We start from the raw sequence: 16,571 nt of genomic DNA on the forward strand, positions 1-16,571 counted from the left end.
GTCTATCTCATCTATTATCAGCCTGTTCATATGTATATATATAATTCTATGACTTTTATTTAAAATAATAAAAAGTAATGATTGTTTCAAATGTAAGAACATTGCCATAAAACAATTTTTCATCAAAGGCAAGGAATAGGAAAATTATCTGGTTTTTGTGGTTTAAAATTATATGCGTGAATTTTACTGGTGTAGAGATCATCATTTGCATGAATAAAATCCACAAAAGAGATAGTCTACAGAAAGAAATTTTATAGAGTGTAGCAATAACTATATTTACTTCTCTTGCTTTCCACAGACTTTTCTTCACATGAATTAGAGGTTTTCATTTGTTCTTTTTCCTCCTCCTGGCTTCAAATGTTTGTTGCAGAGGCAGTTTTTAAAAAGTTGTGTTTACAGAGTTCCATCAGTATTTCTTCTGAGCCACTCTCTCTTCAGAAAATGGTAAGCACCACTCTATTCTAATTCTTTTAATTTCCAAGAAGTGAGTCCATAAATGTAATTTTAAAACATTCTTAGTTGTTTCTAATAATTAGAGGATATTAATCATAAATCTTTCAAATCAGTGTAAGTATGTATTTTTCTACCATAAAATTGACTAATTAGTGAATAGAAAGGTTAATTACGTGAGAGTAATTAAGGGTTGATAACAGGAAACTAAATCAAGAATCTTTGTTTTTTAGTGATTTGTCATAGCATATAAAATTATTTTGGAAAAACCTACCAGTTGCAACAATATGGGTGGACCTTGAGAATATTATGCTAAGCAAAATAAGTCAGTCAGAAAAAGCTAAGAACCATATGTGAGATATAAAACTAAAACTCATAGACACTGGTGGTTACTCATAAATAAAACTCATAGTGTGGTGGTTACCAGAGGAAAGGAAATGGGGAAGTTCTAAAGGGTGAAAGAGGCCAAATATATGGTGATGGAAGATGATTTGGCTGTAGGTGGTGGGCACAGAATGCAGCATACAGATCTTACATCAGAGAAGTGTACCCTTGAAACCTGTATGGTCTTATTAATTAATGTCACCCAAATAAATTTAATAAAAAATGAAGACCTAGAGGCCCCCCCCCCCCCCCCGCCAAAATTCTACATAGTATTTAATAGTATTTAAAAATAAAAATTGTTGCCCTGGCTAGTGTGGCTCAGTGGATTGAGCAGAGCACCAGCCTGCAAACCAAAGGGTCACTGGTTCAATTCCCAGTCAGGTCACATGCCTGGGTTGCAGGCCAGGTCCCCAGTAGGGGCACACTAGAGGCAACCACACATTGATGTTTCTCTCCCTCTCTTTCTCCCTCCCCTCCCGTCTAAAAATAAATAAAATAAAAATGATGTCCAGTGTTCACTTTTGCTCTGTAATACGCGCATGTAAGCTGCACATGATCCAAGTTTTTCCAGTTTTATCATGACTGTCTTTAATATCTAGTATCTCTAGCACTTCAACAAATGAGAAATATAGTTGCTGATTGGTCAGAGTAGGCAAATCTGACTGTTTTGCAATATTCCTTGTCCTTAACAACTTTTGTACTCTTTATTCTGTTTATTCCAGACTTGTTTTCTGTTGAAGGAAGGCATTACTAAAATGGAAATGACAAAATACCCATTGTACATTAACTATAAATATTTAAAATATGCAAACAAATTATAATAAGCTGGGCATAAGACTAATCAAAAGAACTTTTCTAAATGAGGATCACAATTAAATTTGTAAAATATAATTATTTTTAAGAAGGCATTTTTCTTTTATACATCATATTGACTTAATGACGTGGAACTAGTAGCTTTCTTAGTATTTTAGCACGTTCAAATGAGATGGTATGACAACCATAGTGTTGAAACCAAGAAAATACAACCAAATAACCAAATTTAATGGTGAAATGAATCAAGTAACTTCTTTTTACTGCTTTCCAGATCTTTGTAGTTGAGAAATCAATATAATATTATTTTGCAACAGGTATATTCCTATTTGCCAGCTTTGGGGAAAACTGGTATTCTTGGGACTGGAAAGATGCAGGTACCAAAGAAAATAGGACATCGGCCTTGCCTTGAATCTCAGAGGGCCTTACTAATGCTGAATGGCGCTAAACAGAAACAAGTTGAAGGGCTGCCAGAGTTACCGTATGTAATGCCTATATACCAACTATGCGTTCAGAGTACACCTCTTTTTTTCTGATAATTCTGTTCAAAGTTTCTGATACTTTGATACAAAGTTCAAAGTTTATTGAACTTTGTGGTTATCTGTGATTTTCTGAATTATACTGATTAACAGAAAACCCAGTTTTATAACTATAAAATACATGTGACCCAGATTTTCGCTTCTTTAGTTCAAGATAAAATGCTTTCTTTCTGTTGAGATTAAGTGCTTTCTGAAAGAAATGAAACTATTCATCACATCATTTTCCTACACAATTTTTGCCCTATGATTTAAATTACTACCTGCATATAATAAAGGTGTATTCAGAATGCATGGTCATGTTAGATACTTTGAATTGTTATAAGAGCTTCCCCCAAATGAAAAACTTCTTCTAAAAGTATATTATATAAAACTCAGAAAACCAGAAATGTTTTTAGGAAGAAGAGAATAGGATCCAGGATTAAAATAAGAATGGGAGGTAGGGGCCTGTATTTTAATTTTAGCATTTTGCTTCATTCTCTCTGCCAAGTTACCTTTACTTTGTCTCTTTCTCTATATGGCATTCCATGTTCATAAACTTTTCGGTGGGCAGTTGGAGGTACAAAGTTAATAAAATGAAAGTTAATATGTTAACATTTGTTTATGTACAATTGAAATAAATAGAAAAATAGAAAGCAGTAAAGATTTGAATAAATAAAGAGGTTTAAACTAAAAGAGGGCTAGATTTTTAAAAATACTCATGAGCTAATGTATGCTGTCATTCCTTCGTGAAAAACAAGCTTTTATTATTTCTTACTTTCTTTTCAGAGATCTGAACCTTGCTAAATGTTCCTCATCATTAAAAAGATGGAAAAAGAAGTCAGAAGGAGAATTGTCCTTTTCCAAGGAGAATTGCCCCTCTTTAGTTAGAAAGATGAATTTCCACAAGACTAATTTAAAAGGTATTCCAAATGTCAAAATTAATTTATTCTAGGAACTTTTCATGGTTGTAATCAGTATTTGCAAGTTTTACACACTGGCTCTGATGAATACCTGAACGTAAACGTTAGAGTAGGGCCAGGAAATACCTTCCTGGAAAGCACATTATTTTTTTGAACTGTCATTTATACAAAGAAACAATTTTTAATACCCTTATACTATAGTGTTCCTTCCTTTCCTTTCTGCCCCTGCCTCTCAGATACTAAACAGTGTGTAGCTCATATTAGGCTTTTCCGAGACTTGCCCGCCTTACTTTTTTATTCTACTTCAACCTTTGCTGCTTAGGATCAGTCAGTATCTTTTGATTTGAAAGTATAATTCAGTCTTCATCTCTTTCAGTCCTAGACATTTTGTGAACAAAGAGTGAGGACTAGGCTATGTTACATAGCTGTGTTAAGCATATGGACTCTTTTCTTCCAGGCATTGAGCCCAGACTATGAAATGTGTTTGGCTTTTGGTTCTAACTATACTGGAACCTAAGTACCTAAAGGATGGAGTAACAAGAATAGTGTTGTAATAACTCACTCCAGCACCTCTTTTACTTAATGCATCTCCCAACTCACAAATAAGTTACCTTTTAAGAGCCTGTACTTGGCCCAAGTAAATTTCTGAGTCTCTTGCTTATGTGCTGTGTTTTCTTTTTACCACAAATGTTACCATTATGACACCAGTGGAAACAGTAACAGTGAAACTCTTATACCCTTTTACCATAGTTTATAACTGCATATTACAAATTTGAAATAATTGCCCATTTGGCTCAAAATGTGGAAAAAAAAGTATTAAATGAGAACTCAGATATTAATTTTACAAAACAATGTCCTTTTTCTTTGTTTATTGTGTCAGAAAGTAAAATGAATATGAATGACTTTAGGCTGAGTAGCAGAAGGAACTGAGAGGAAGGAAGGGAATTGAAAAATAGAGAAAAACTTCAAAAGCTTTTTGATGCATGTAAAAGAAATGTTTTGGTAGAAGTTATAGAGATAGCCTGTAAAAACAACACTGTAAAAATGTGCTTAGTATTTTACAGCAAGAAGGAATTTGATTCAGTATTTCATTTGTTTTCTAAGCACTAACTTTTATGTTTTTTTAATTCCCCTTCAAATTATCACTTACATCTTATTAATCTTGGTTGTAACAGAGATAGATGTAGACAATTTTAGCCAGCAGGCACTAATTGCATCCCTCCTAGAAAAAAACTTTGCCATTCTATTTGTCGCTCTTGTTCAGGTTCAAATGGTGCTGGGACTTTTTTTCTCGCGCGCACGCGTGCGTGCGTGCGTGCGTGTGTGTGTGTGTGTGATTTTTTTTCTCGTGTGTGTGTGTTTATATTAAGATTCTCCCATTCCTCCTCCTCTGTGCTGCTGTAGCCAAGCCAGACAGCCTATTGAGAAGCAGCAAACCATCTAATGGATTTGAAGTTCTGAATTATACTTGAGTGTGTAGAGGCACTCGTGCTTAGCCAGAAACATTCATTTGAATTAAGCTATAAATGCTGTATTAAAAAGAGCCATACATTTAACGTAGGTTCATGAATAAATTTAAAAGAGGGCAATTGCACTCTAAACTTTTATTGCTGTAAAACCCAGTATTTTTGGTGTTCTCTGATCATTTAGGGTTTTATAGCAGGATTAAAGCTTTAAACCTTGAACTAGGGGGAGACAATGCCTGTGTTAAATCTTTTGCAGTAAAATTTCATTGCTGAATTGCTGATAGAACAGAAGCTGTATGGATTGGTGGGGTTCCCTCCCCCTCTTTTTAATGCAAGAGATGTTTAAACCAGTCAAAAGGAAAACTCAATAAATAATTTTCTGTCATGGGGCCAGATCTCCTAGTTCATGCCCTTTGATTATTTTCTTTAGTTGATATCTTGTCTTTTCTGGAATAATCTATTAATATTTTATGGCAGGAGAAACAGCCCTCCATAGAGCATGCATAAATAACCAAGTGGAGAAATTGATTCTTCTTCTCTCTTTGCCAGGAATAGACATCAATGTTAAAGGTAAGTTCTAAATCTTTGTGGTCTAATCCAATATCTTAATATTTGTGATATTAAATAGTTAAATGTCAACATTAAGAAAAGTCATTTGAGTATATTTTCCTAACATATCTTTAAAATATTACCAATAGCAAAACCAAGAAATTCATAATAAATTGATTTATAGCTAATAGTGCAGAAACATTTTTTGGTGTCCATATTTTGATCAGATTCCAACATCAGTATTTTAAATATTAAAACTGTTTTAATATATTTTAATTTGTTTTTCTTACAATTCTAAATATGATTGCACCCTGTACATTTTTATCAAAGCATTCTATTTGTCTATGAAGCACCTAACAAGTCACAGTGATAAGGGAAGTAGAATATCATTACTTCACTACCAAAAGTCCTACTTTTGCTATTTTAAAACTTATCTTGATTTTTAATTTAGACAATGCTGGCTGGACGCCTTTGCATGAAGCCTGTAACTATGGCAACACAGTGTGTGTCCAGGAAATTTTGCAACGTTGTCCAGAGGTAGATCTGCTCACTCAAGTGGACGGGGTGACTCCTTTGCATGATGCACTGTCAAACGGACATGTAGAAATTGGCAAGCTGCTACTCCAGCATGGGGGTGAGTGCATTTATGCTAAACTGGTTTTGATAAATTATCTAGTTTTTTGATGAATCCCTCAGAAGTAGATAACATTTTATATATTTAAGCTCTGTAAGGAGAGATGCCTTTATTTTATATTAATGAAAAAGTAAAGTCTCCTAGAATATAAGCACCTCTTATTTAGAAGGAATTAAAAGCCTTTTTTATAATATGTATTTATTTATTCTATTATTAAGCCTATTTAGGTTTATGTATGAGAATGTATTTTGAATTGAGTGTGTTTGTTTTAAATTAACACTTTTACTTAAAGTGTGTAATGTCTTTGTGAAACAGCCATTTCTGAAAGCTTATTAATAAATGGTTATAAATGTTCAATTGTGATTACTTGGACTTTTCATTCTTGTTTCATTTCCTATATATAACTGCTAACTCAATTAATCTTTTTTATGAATCATTTCTTTCAGACTATTAAAAGGTATCCTAGAGTATCTTCATTCACATTTTGCAGTCAATTAAGTTAAAGTAGGATGATTTTCAGATCGTGATAACTATTGTGCAGGGGTTTTGTGATGGAGGCAACTTGAGCTTAATATTCACCTACAGCTTTTTCTGCTGATTTATTTATTTCTGTTTTCAGGACCCCGTCCCCTTTTCAGTGACATTCTTCTTATATATATATATGGACTTAATAATATAAATTTTCCATCAAAATATTCAGAATTGATTTGTGTTTTTAAAAGAAAAACAAAGGGAAACTGATGACTTATATAATGCAGAAGTAAAGATTTATATAAATTTCATGTTTTCTGGGCCAATTTTAACTTGAAATTTTAAAAGATTTTCCCCCATAATTAATTATTTGATTCTACATGAAAATAAAAAGCATATTTTCCTTAGGTGTCTTTTTACTGTCTCTTTCTCTCTCTCCCCACACCTCCCACCCCTCTCCCAGAGAGGCTGTATAGCCTGAGAGCTTAAGGATGTTTGGATATTTATAGTCTTCTCCTGCCCCCTAAAGGCCTTGGTGTGTCTGTTTTACTGACACCATTTCATCACCCATCTATTTTTTAGTATTATGTTTATTGAACAATGTTCTGCCTCTTAAGTGTTTTACTTTTCTATATGTGGCCTTGCTTCAAATGTTCTCAGTGATATAACATACATTATTATATTAAGTACAACTCTTCAGAAGAGATAGCATCATGCCAACCAAAGTGAATTCTTCTAGGGTCCTTGGTTAAGATGAATCCCTTATCCCAAGAGGAAATCTACTTGTACTTGCATTTATCAAGGTCCTTTGGCAGTCATACAGACTTATTTTTACCTTAGTCATATTCTTGGTTTGGACCTTTCAGATGTTTTGGTATCATCATTTTAGTAACTATATTACTTCCTCATTGCTAGTCATTCAGTCTTGAGAACAATAATTTTAAGAGTTTATTTATATTTCTAAAATCTTTGTTTACTTTTTGTATCCGGTGTTTGTAATTTTGTCATAATTATTTTTAACAGGAGTAATTTGTAGCCCTTTTTTTTTTAATATTGACAATGAAAAGAAACCTAATATTGATTTAGAATTCTCTTTTTCATAAACTACACATGAATCATGTATCATCAGTGGTTGATCTTTAATATATTAAATATATTTTTTTTTATCTAGACTACTACATATGTCTGGTCAGATTCATCATTAAGAGTTTTAGAAGATGTAAACTGTTCTCTGTGACATTATGTTCTATGTTATATGGTGGGACCTTCTGATTGTATGCCGGTATTAAAACCTCTATATTTTTTATGACAATTTTGTGGCAAAGTGCATAAATAATTGTAGGACTCAACTGAGAGGTATACAAATATTTCTGTACTTTGCTGTGTGACCAAATAATGAGTTGTTGTTTTTGCTCCTCCTTCATCGTCCTTTACTACATAGGGAATAGTTTCCAAGTAGATGGTTAGATGGAATTACCTAGAATAGATGAATGAAATTTGAGTTTGATGCAAAACAGTTAACATTTTATTTTTTATAAATCAATTACCTGTATTAAAAATAGAACATGGGCTAGGGTAATTGAAAAGTGCATTCTGTGTTTTGGCAAGGCTTTGCAGTCTTTGCACTGCTACAGTCACCTGTCATCAATGGGAGGGGGCACTACTTTTTCCTCTGGTGATTTTCTGAGATACCTGTAAGAATTAACACAGAATTGAAGGTTAATTCACACACATGGGTTAATTTCTTCTGGGAACATTGAACTTCTTATTTCAAGATGATAATTTATAAAATTTCATAAACAATTTTTTCGTTATAATTGATACAGTAGTTAGGCAACTCTCATTAGGTGGTTGACTAGAATTTCGGTTTTTCTAAATGTACCTTTACGAGGCAGTCAATGTACATAGCCAGTTAATTATAGCAACTTGAATTAGTACAAAATGTGATTGTAAACAGAGCCCTGGATGTTTTAGATAAAAAGAAAGAGAAAACAGCTGTGAAGCTGCCAAAATAAAAATGTTCTAATATTTTGCATTCTCTTTTTCACAGGCCCAGTGCTTTTACAGCAGAGGAACTCTAAGGGGGAGTTGCCCTTGGACTACATTTTATCATCTCAAATTAAGGAAGAACTATTTGCTATCACAAAAATAGATGATACAGTGGACAACTTTCATGCACAAACAGAGAAACATTTTTACCACCAGCAGCTTGAATTCAGCTCATTTTTACTTAGTAGGATGTTGCTAAATTTTTGTTCAATTTTTGATTTATCTTCAGAGTTCCTCTTAGCTTTCAAAGGGTTAACTCGTCTAAATGAGCTGCTTATGGCTTGTAAGAATTATAAGGAAACTACCAGTGCTCATACTGACTGGTTATTGGATCTTTATGCTAGAAATATAAAGACTTTGCTGAAGCTCCCAAATATTCTTAAAGAACTGCCTGAGAATTTGAAAGTGTGTCCTGGAGTACACACTGAGGCCTTACTGGTGACATTGGAAATGATGTGTCGGTCAGTCACAGAGTTTTCATGATGATGCCAAAAAATGAGTCAACTTTCTAAACCTGCTCAGCCTGCTTTGTCATTTATATGGACTTAATAGTTCATTACTAAATGTGGATTTAATTTGATTTATTGACAGAATTTGTAGCCTTGCTGAATTTCAACAGCACTTAAACAATTTCTTGAACACTTTAGTATAGGCTTTTCTGTCTTTTTTCAGTATAGAATTTGACTCAAAAGTGAAAATATAGTTTTGCTTCGAATACACTGCTTTCTTTAATGTTTATGATTATTTTATGTCCCAAAGTGGTATTATTTATCTATTTATATTGTATATGTAAAAAATTAATTTAAATATTTTTGTAATGTTCTCTATTCTAGATGTTCCAGGTCTTAGAATCATGGCAAGAATATTCATGCAAATGTACACCTATAAACATGTAGCTCCTTATCTCTTCTCTGTAGTTTCTTGGACTAAAATATTCATTTTAGTTTTGTGTGTTTCTAAAATAAACATTTCTAAAATTTACAGTAATTTTTTTATTTTTAAATGCAGTGAATGTGCAAAGTATGACAATATGATCCCTTGATCTATTTTATTAGAGCAATTTACGTACAAAGTTTGTTTCTACTATGTATAATCAATATTCTGTGAGTGAAAACATTTTGCATAGTAAGTTTTATTAAATATTAAGGGTATAAGTGGCAACTAAGTAACATTTCAGATTATCTAAAATCTTAATGTACAGTATGAATTCACAGAATAGTAATGTTTCAATTTGCAGTTTTTTTCCAAATAGCAAGTTACTAGAAAACGAAAAGAAAAGGTGTGGATAATAGCTGCTTTTGATATTGGAGTTGCTTCACTAGTGGGAATAAGTTACAGTTTTGATGCAGTTGGAAAAGAAACATTAAAGCTTTCATTTAGCTTTTATGTAACTAAAGTGATGATCTCCAAGCAATCAGTCTGCTAAAGAAGCACACTTCAGTTTTATCTTAGAAATAGATCTTTTAACAAGATACGAATGCTGAATGTTTTGTTACAATGTTTATAATCTAAACTGAAAGCTACTATATTAGTATATCAACTCTGATTAAAAATCAAAGTTTTTTTCTATAATTTTACATCTGTAATTTTTTACATACTGTAAGAAATATTGTTTCTAGTTAGCTTCAAGTGTGACATCATACAAATTCTTTTCAGTCTTTACTTAATCTGTCAAAGTCAGAAAGAAAACACGGTGAGAGGACACTATTTAAGGAACATTAAAATGTTCATAGATTCCCACGATGATGAATAAGACCACTTTTATTCCAAAGAGTAACCACTTTATTTCATCGTAAAGTAATATAAACTTAAACACATAGACTTTGACATCAGATATAGTTTAAAATCCTTGTCTAATTTCTTATTAATGAAATTGCAACACAAGTTCCTTTCTGAGCTTTGTTTTGTTTACAGTTTAGACTGCTTTAGTGTATATATAATTGCAAATTAAAGCATCTGGGTTTTAACCCCTTCTTATGGAATAGAATTTAGCACAGAAATGTTCATTTAGCATTTGAAACAACAAACAAAAACAGAGTTATAAGGTGCATGCAGTCCCCATCCTGCATATACTACTGTCTCCCCATACCCCCTCTGGGGAATGTAGGTGACACACAGGAAACCACAGGTTGAACCTTAAGGTGGGTCCCTGAGCTTTGGCGTCTTTACCTGTTAAATGGAAATAATACCAGGTATTTTTGTTGTGATAAAATTAAGGTAGTCTATCACCTTACATGACACTAGTAAATGTTACTTCCTTTCTGGTTCTTCCTCTTTAAAGTTGTAATGAATCATCTAAGTGAAAAGTTAGGGTTTGGTACTGCTAAGAAAAAGTTTTTGAAAACTAAATGTTCCTAAGAATTATTCATTTAGTTGCAATTAATATATTGCATTTCTTAACTGCCAGCTCTTAAAGCCATGATGACGTGAAGTATTAAACACTTAAAAGTCATTAAGGACTCCGTCTTTCAGAAAGTATTGCAGTTTTGCAATTCTGCAGATCTGCAGTCTTCTGAACAACTTGGCAAACATAAGTTAACTATGCTCTGTAGCCTTGTTAGCAATACCAATAAATGTAAATGAACCTAAACCTGCAATGGGAACATTTATTTCCAATGTAATTTCTTTTATTTTAGAAAACATAATTGCCTCAAATCTATCTTTGAGGTGGAGGAAGTAGAAATTTTATGTAATAAAATAAAATACAGACTTTGAGTCCTGGCTTTTTAGTTGTAGGTATCTCAGAGTTATAGTAGCTGAAGGCAAGGCTGAGTATTGCTGTTCTTCACTGCACTCTCCCAGAGTTCATATCATAGTCAATGAAATTGTGTTTTATCTATCTGTTTTTTTAAAGGCCCGTAAGAGCCCTTATTACAATATAAAGAAAGCCTGGAAAGAGATTTCTTTATTAAAATTAATTTTATTGATTATGCTATTACAGTTGTCCCAATTTTTCCCCTTTTGCTCCCCTCCACCCATTACCTCCCACTCCCACTGGCAGTCCCCCATTAGTTTGTGTCCGTAGGTCATGCATGTAAGTTCTTTGGCTGCTCTATGTCCTGCACTGTTCTTAACATGCCCCAATCTATTCTGTACCTACAAATTTGTGCTGCTTAATTCCTGCATCTTTTCCCCCATTCTTATTCTTACCCCTCCCAACTGATAACCCTCCAAATGACCTCCATATCTCTGCGTTGGGAAACACCCTGTCTAGTTTCAGGGCAAGGAGGCCCCAGGGCTGGAAATAGTCAAGGAGGCCTTGGGAAAACCAGGCCACTGAGGAGACAAAACCTGTCCCCCTGGCAGCGGTACAACCCCTACCTCCCTCAAATCACCCTGCTTGGGGAGCGGGCACACGGAGAAAGGGCAAAAAGGCCCACACCCCTCACCTCAGCTTGGACGTGACCAGAGTCTTCATTCTGTCTGAAAGAAGTCTCCTTATCTCTTGGTGGCTCTGCCCCACCCGCCTGGCTCAGGTTGAGACAGTACTAAAGGCAGGTACAGCCCTAAACTGGATCAGGCGGTTCCCAGGAACAATCAGGCCTAGAAGTAATTTCCTCTAAGCATGCTTTGTTCTTCCCTCAAAGTGATGATAACCAGCTCTTGCTGGGAAGGAGATTTACATTATTCATAGACCCTGACCTGAGGTATATCTCTCGTGTTCCTTCCATTGCTATCTATGATCTCTATTTCTGTAAACATAAGCCTTTTGACATTGATTGATGAGCTTTGTATCCATATCCCTGTTCATATGGTTCTCAATAAAAACCTTTGGACTCAGGGATTGGGGACCTTCTCTCCCCTAGAGGAAAGAGACATGTCCCTTCTCCTGGCAGAGAAGTGTTTGCGATGACTCATGTTTATTCCCCCCATCTGTGACAACCCTGGGCCGAGCTCTGCAGGATTGAGTCCCACTCCCTCCTCAGCTGGCTCGGGACAGTAACCCTGAGATCTAGGAGCCCTGCGCTCCACTGCAGAGCACCCTGCAACGCATCACATTACACGGCATCTCAGATTCTGTGTCTGTTCTGCTTGTTTTTTTAGATTCAGTCTTGATAGTTGTGTATTTATTGCCATTTTAATGTTCATAGTTTTGATACTCTTAAATAAGTCCCCTTAACATTTCATGTAATAATGGCTTGGTGATGATGAACTCTTTTAGCCTTACCTTGACTGGGAAGCACTTTATCTGCCCTTAAATTCTCAAAGAGCTTTCCTGGATAGAATAATCTAGGTTGTAGGTCCTTGATTTTCATCGCTTTGAATACCTCGTGCCAGTCCCTTCCAGCTTGCAAAGTTTCTTGAGAAATCGACTGATGTTCTTACAGAAACTCCTTTGTAGGTAACTCTTCTTTTCTTTTGCTGCTTTTAAGATCCTCTATCTTAAACCTTTGGCATTTTAATGATGATATGTCTTGGTGTGGTCCTCTTTGTGTGCATTTTGTTTGGAACTCTGTGCTTCCTGAACTTGTATGTCTATTTCCTTCACCAAATTAGGGAAGTTTTCTTTCATTGTTTTTTCAAATAAGTTTTCAATTTCCTGCTCTTTATCTTCTTCTTCCAAAACCCCTTTGTTTCAAATATTGGTACAGTTGAAGTTGTCCCTGAGGCTCCTTACCTTATCCTCATTTCCTTGGATTCTTTTTTCTTCTTGTTCTTTTTTAAATGTTTTTTTCTTCCTTATGTTCCAAATCATTGATTGATTCTCATTTTCATCCACTCTACTGTTGATTCCCTGTAAATTTTTCTTTATTTCACTTAGTGTAATCTTCATTTCTGCCTGGGTCTTTTTTCCGCTGTTGCATAAAAAACTCCAATGAGTTCCTTGAGCAGCCTAATAACCAGTGTTTTGAAATCTGCATCTGATAGATTGTTTATCTCCATTTAGTTTAGTTCTTTTTCTGGAGTGTTGCTCTGTCCTTTCATTTGGACCATATTTCTTTGTCTCTTCATTTTGGCAGGCTCCCTGTGTTTGTTTATTATGCATTAGGTAGAGCTTGCTTTGAGCTGTCTTAGTAGCATGGCCTATTGTAGAAAGCACACCAGTAACTTGGATGGGATGGTCATTGCCAGGGTGGGGCAACCTGTGTGAACCAGATTGATGGAGTCTCAGACATGGTGTCCCTGCTCTGTGCCTTTGTGTTGGGGAGGGCTCAGAAAAGGGACAATAGCCACTACCTGGCCTCTGGAGTTTTGTCCTGGAGTAAACTGTCCCTCAGCACTAGCCCTGATGCAAGACACCTCAGTTTCTCCCTGTGTGCAACTGGTGCCCTTCCTGCTGCTGCCCAGGTGCTGGAACCCAGAGGAAGTGTGCATAAGCCCAACACCGTTGCAGGCCCTTAAGGGGATACCTGAGGATTCCCACAGTTTCATCTGCCACCCCAACCCCTGCTTGTTTTTACAGCCAGACATTATGTAGATTTATCTTCCTGGCACCGGAACCCTGGGCTGGGTCGTATGTTCTGGGGCTGGGATCCCTCATTCCTGAGGTATCCCTCCCGATTTTTATCCACTACACGCGGGTGTGGGACTGCCTGTTCTGCACCTCCACTCCTACCCGTCTGAATGAATGTGACTTTAATTCCTTATTTGTCAGACTTCAATATAGCTCGATTTTCTGATGACTGTAGGTGATAGTAGTTTTGTAATTCAGTTGTAATTTTTGCTGTGGTTTTGCGAGGAGGCAAGCTGTTTACCTGCACCTCCATCTTGACCAGAAGTTCTAAAAGATTTCTAAGCTGTTGAATTAAGTTTTCAGTTTTCATTATTTGTAATCCCCACAGATATTTGGAATATAAATGACTTAAAATGTTAACTGGAAATTCCCTAGGAAGGGTTTCTATAAAGTTAGTTTTCTAGCTTGTTACTTATTAATTCCATATGCACAATAAAGTAGTTGAAGTATTTACACTTTGTCATTAACTCCAAGATGACCAGGAAAACTAATTCTTGTATAAATCAAACATGAAATCAGTATTTTAAATTTATCTTTTCTTGAACACCTGTTACGTAGCAGGTGGTATGCTTGACAGGCTGACCACAGTAAAAGAGGGAAAACTTACAGTCCAGGAAAGTAAACTGACCTTAAATATTGTTAGTTTTATTGTCTTCTAAATAGGCTGTTGGAAAAATTAATTCGTTTTGTGTATTTCTAAAATTTACAGTAATGAGGCTCTGTTTTAGTTTTTAAATGTGAATATTACAAAGGTCTGATAGTTTAATCCTTTGATCAATCAGTATGATTTCAGCAATTTTATTTTAGAGTGGATAGACCGTGGAGTATACTTTTGCATTCTTTTGCATCACTAGGTAAACACAAATGCATTAATGCCAGTATAGTCTATATAAAAAGCAGAAAATGTTTGCCATTTTTGTTTATGCTATTACAGAGTTAAATCAAATGAGTACCTACCTCCATGTGAAAAAATTATTGGTTGAATGTACAATCTGTATGACTTAACACACCTTTCCAGTTAAGTGATGAACTTGATGAGAACCTGTCACTGTTACTCCTTAATCAGTAGGAAGGGATCATCATTGAGTGATGTGAGGCACTCTCCCTCAGGCATTTATCACGTTGCTTCCACGCCAGTCATACCTCCTTCTGACATGGAGTTTGCAAAATTCAGAATGATAATCGTTGTTATAACGTGAATTGAGTCAGTGATGGCATTATTGAAATTAGACTGTGCCTGTTGATTAGGCTGTGCCAAAACTAGAGAAATGCAATAGTTAAATATTTCTTGTAAATTATCAAAAAACTCACCTTGTATGTTAAAGTGAATTATGGAAAAATATATTTTGATGGTTGTTTGCTCTGATATAGAATTAGAGATGATTAGACTATTAATTAAAAAAGATTGTGGTATTGTTTTATTTGGTTCCAGGTATATGTCTTGCAAGGAACTACAAATCCTACCAGAACAAGACCTTTTCAGAGGAAACGAATATAAGGTATTTTGACATCATTGATTGTTAGATGTTTTAAAAAAGAGTTTTCCCTCTTAAGTAAACATTAATATTTGAGAATATTCAAAATATATTGAATCATGTTTCCCAGTTTATGAAAGCACCACGCAACATCTCTGTTTCTTGATACAACATGAATTTATGTGAATTCTTAAGGGGGAAATAGTCTACTTTTTTGAAAAAGAAACTTCTTAATAATGTATCCCAATCACAAATTCAAATGATGAGCTTTTTACCACAGAAGAATCTGCTGTTTGGGAATACTTTTGTATCATAAGTAAAATATTTTGTCTATTTGATATACAAATATTTTCCAGCATTTTGTGTATTTGAACTCAGCACTGTAGGTCTTTATTTTTCAGTATATGTATATAGTTTTGGTTATAAGTATACTTATATACTTTTATTTCTTTTTACTTTATTATTTATTTTAATTGAATTTATTGAGATGACATTGGTTAATAAAATTGCATAGGTTTAAGTATGCAACCATACAGTACCTCATCTGTATATTGTAAGTGTGGTTACCACCTGAAGACTAGTCTCCTTCAAGCACCATTTATACCTCCTTTGCCCCTCTTTCCCCTCTTCTACCTCCACCCACACCCCCTTCCCTTGGGCCATCACCATACTGTTGTCTGTGTCCATGAAGCCTTTCTTTTTGCTTTATCCCTTGACCCACCTCACCAAGCCCCACCCTCCTTCCACCCCCGCCAGAGCTTTTCTCTGTATCCAAGAGTCTGCCTCCACTTAGTTTATTTTGTTAATTAGATTTATCTTATCTTCTTCTTAAGTAAAAATCTTGAAAGACAACCCTTAGCATTAGATACAAGTGACTGATTTTTTTTTTTTTTTATAATGCTGTTGTTATATTGTTGAATATATGGGGCCTGGTACAAATAACGCCCCTTTTTTATTACAAAATCATAAACATGTAATTCTGCAACATAACAATATCACACTCAAGCATACCATATGGCATTTGAGGTGAAATGTTCAAATTAAAACTATAAATTAATATACCCATGTTATTAACCTACCAACCCCACTCCGGCAAGCATTACTTCTGCAGACCCAGTATATATGCATACATACACAAATATATTTTTATTTTAAAAACAGATATAGTGAACTCTTCTCTGGTTTTTTAAACCACTTGGTGAATTAAGATCAAACAGTGTCATTCACAAAGTATCCAGAGATCACTTATTATAAAAACAGTATTCCTAATAAAATAACATAGACCAAAAAATATATAATAAAGTTCCTTATTTAAAAACATCCCTAAATAGCAATCTCCAATTAGAACTGAAAATTATTTCTCCAATTTTTTTTATTCTGACCCCCAAAT

General features: G+C 34.7%; 1 protein-coding gene across 1 annotated transcript in view; it reads left to right on the top strand.

Annotated features, from left to right (window-relative positions):
• Window positions 1-9,077, top strand: part of SLF1 (SMC5-SMC6 complex localization factor 1) — a 70,384-nt gene extending 61,307 nt beyond the window's left edge. The window contains exons 16-21 of the mRNA XM_054578285.1: window positions 299-444; window positions 1,962-2,125; window positions 2,949-3,082; window positions 5,026-5,118; window positions 5,549-5,731; window positions 8,253-9,077. Coding sequence (XP_054434260.1) covers window positions 299-444; window positions 1,962-2,125; window positions 2,949-3,082; window positions 5,026-5,118; window positions 5,549-5,731; window positions 8,253-8,734 — 1,202 coding nt within the window. The 3' untranslated portion in view covers window positions 8,735-9,077. The remainder of the gene's footprint in view (window positions 1-298; window positions 445-1,961; window positions 2,126-2,948; window positions 3,083-5,025; window positions 5,119-5,548; window positions 5,732-8,252) is intronic.
• Window positions 9,078-16,571: the final 7,494 nt, after the last annotated feature.

This window comes from Pteronotus mesoamericanus, unplaced genomic scaffold (genome assembly GCF_021234165.1).
Source record: "Pteronotus mesoamericanus isolate MK-2021 breed Mesoamerican mustached bat unplaced genomic scaffold, CSHL_Meso_final contig_50, whole genome shotgun sequence".
Taxonomy (NCBI): Eukaryota; Metazoa; Chordata; class Mammalia; order Chiroptera; family Mormoopidae; genus Pteronotus; species Pteronotus mesoamericanus.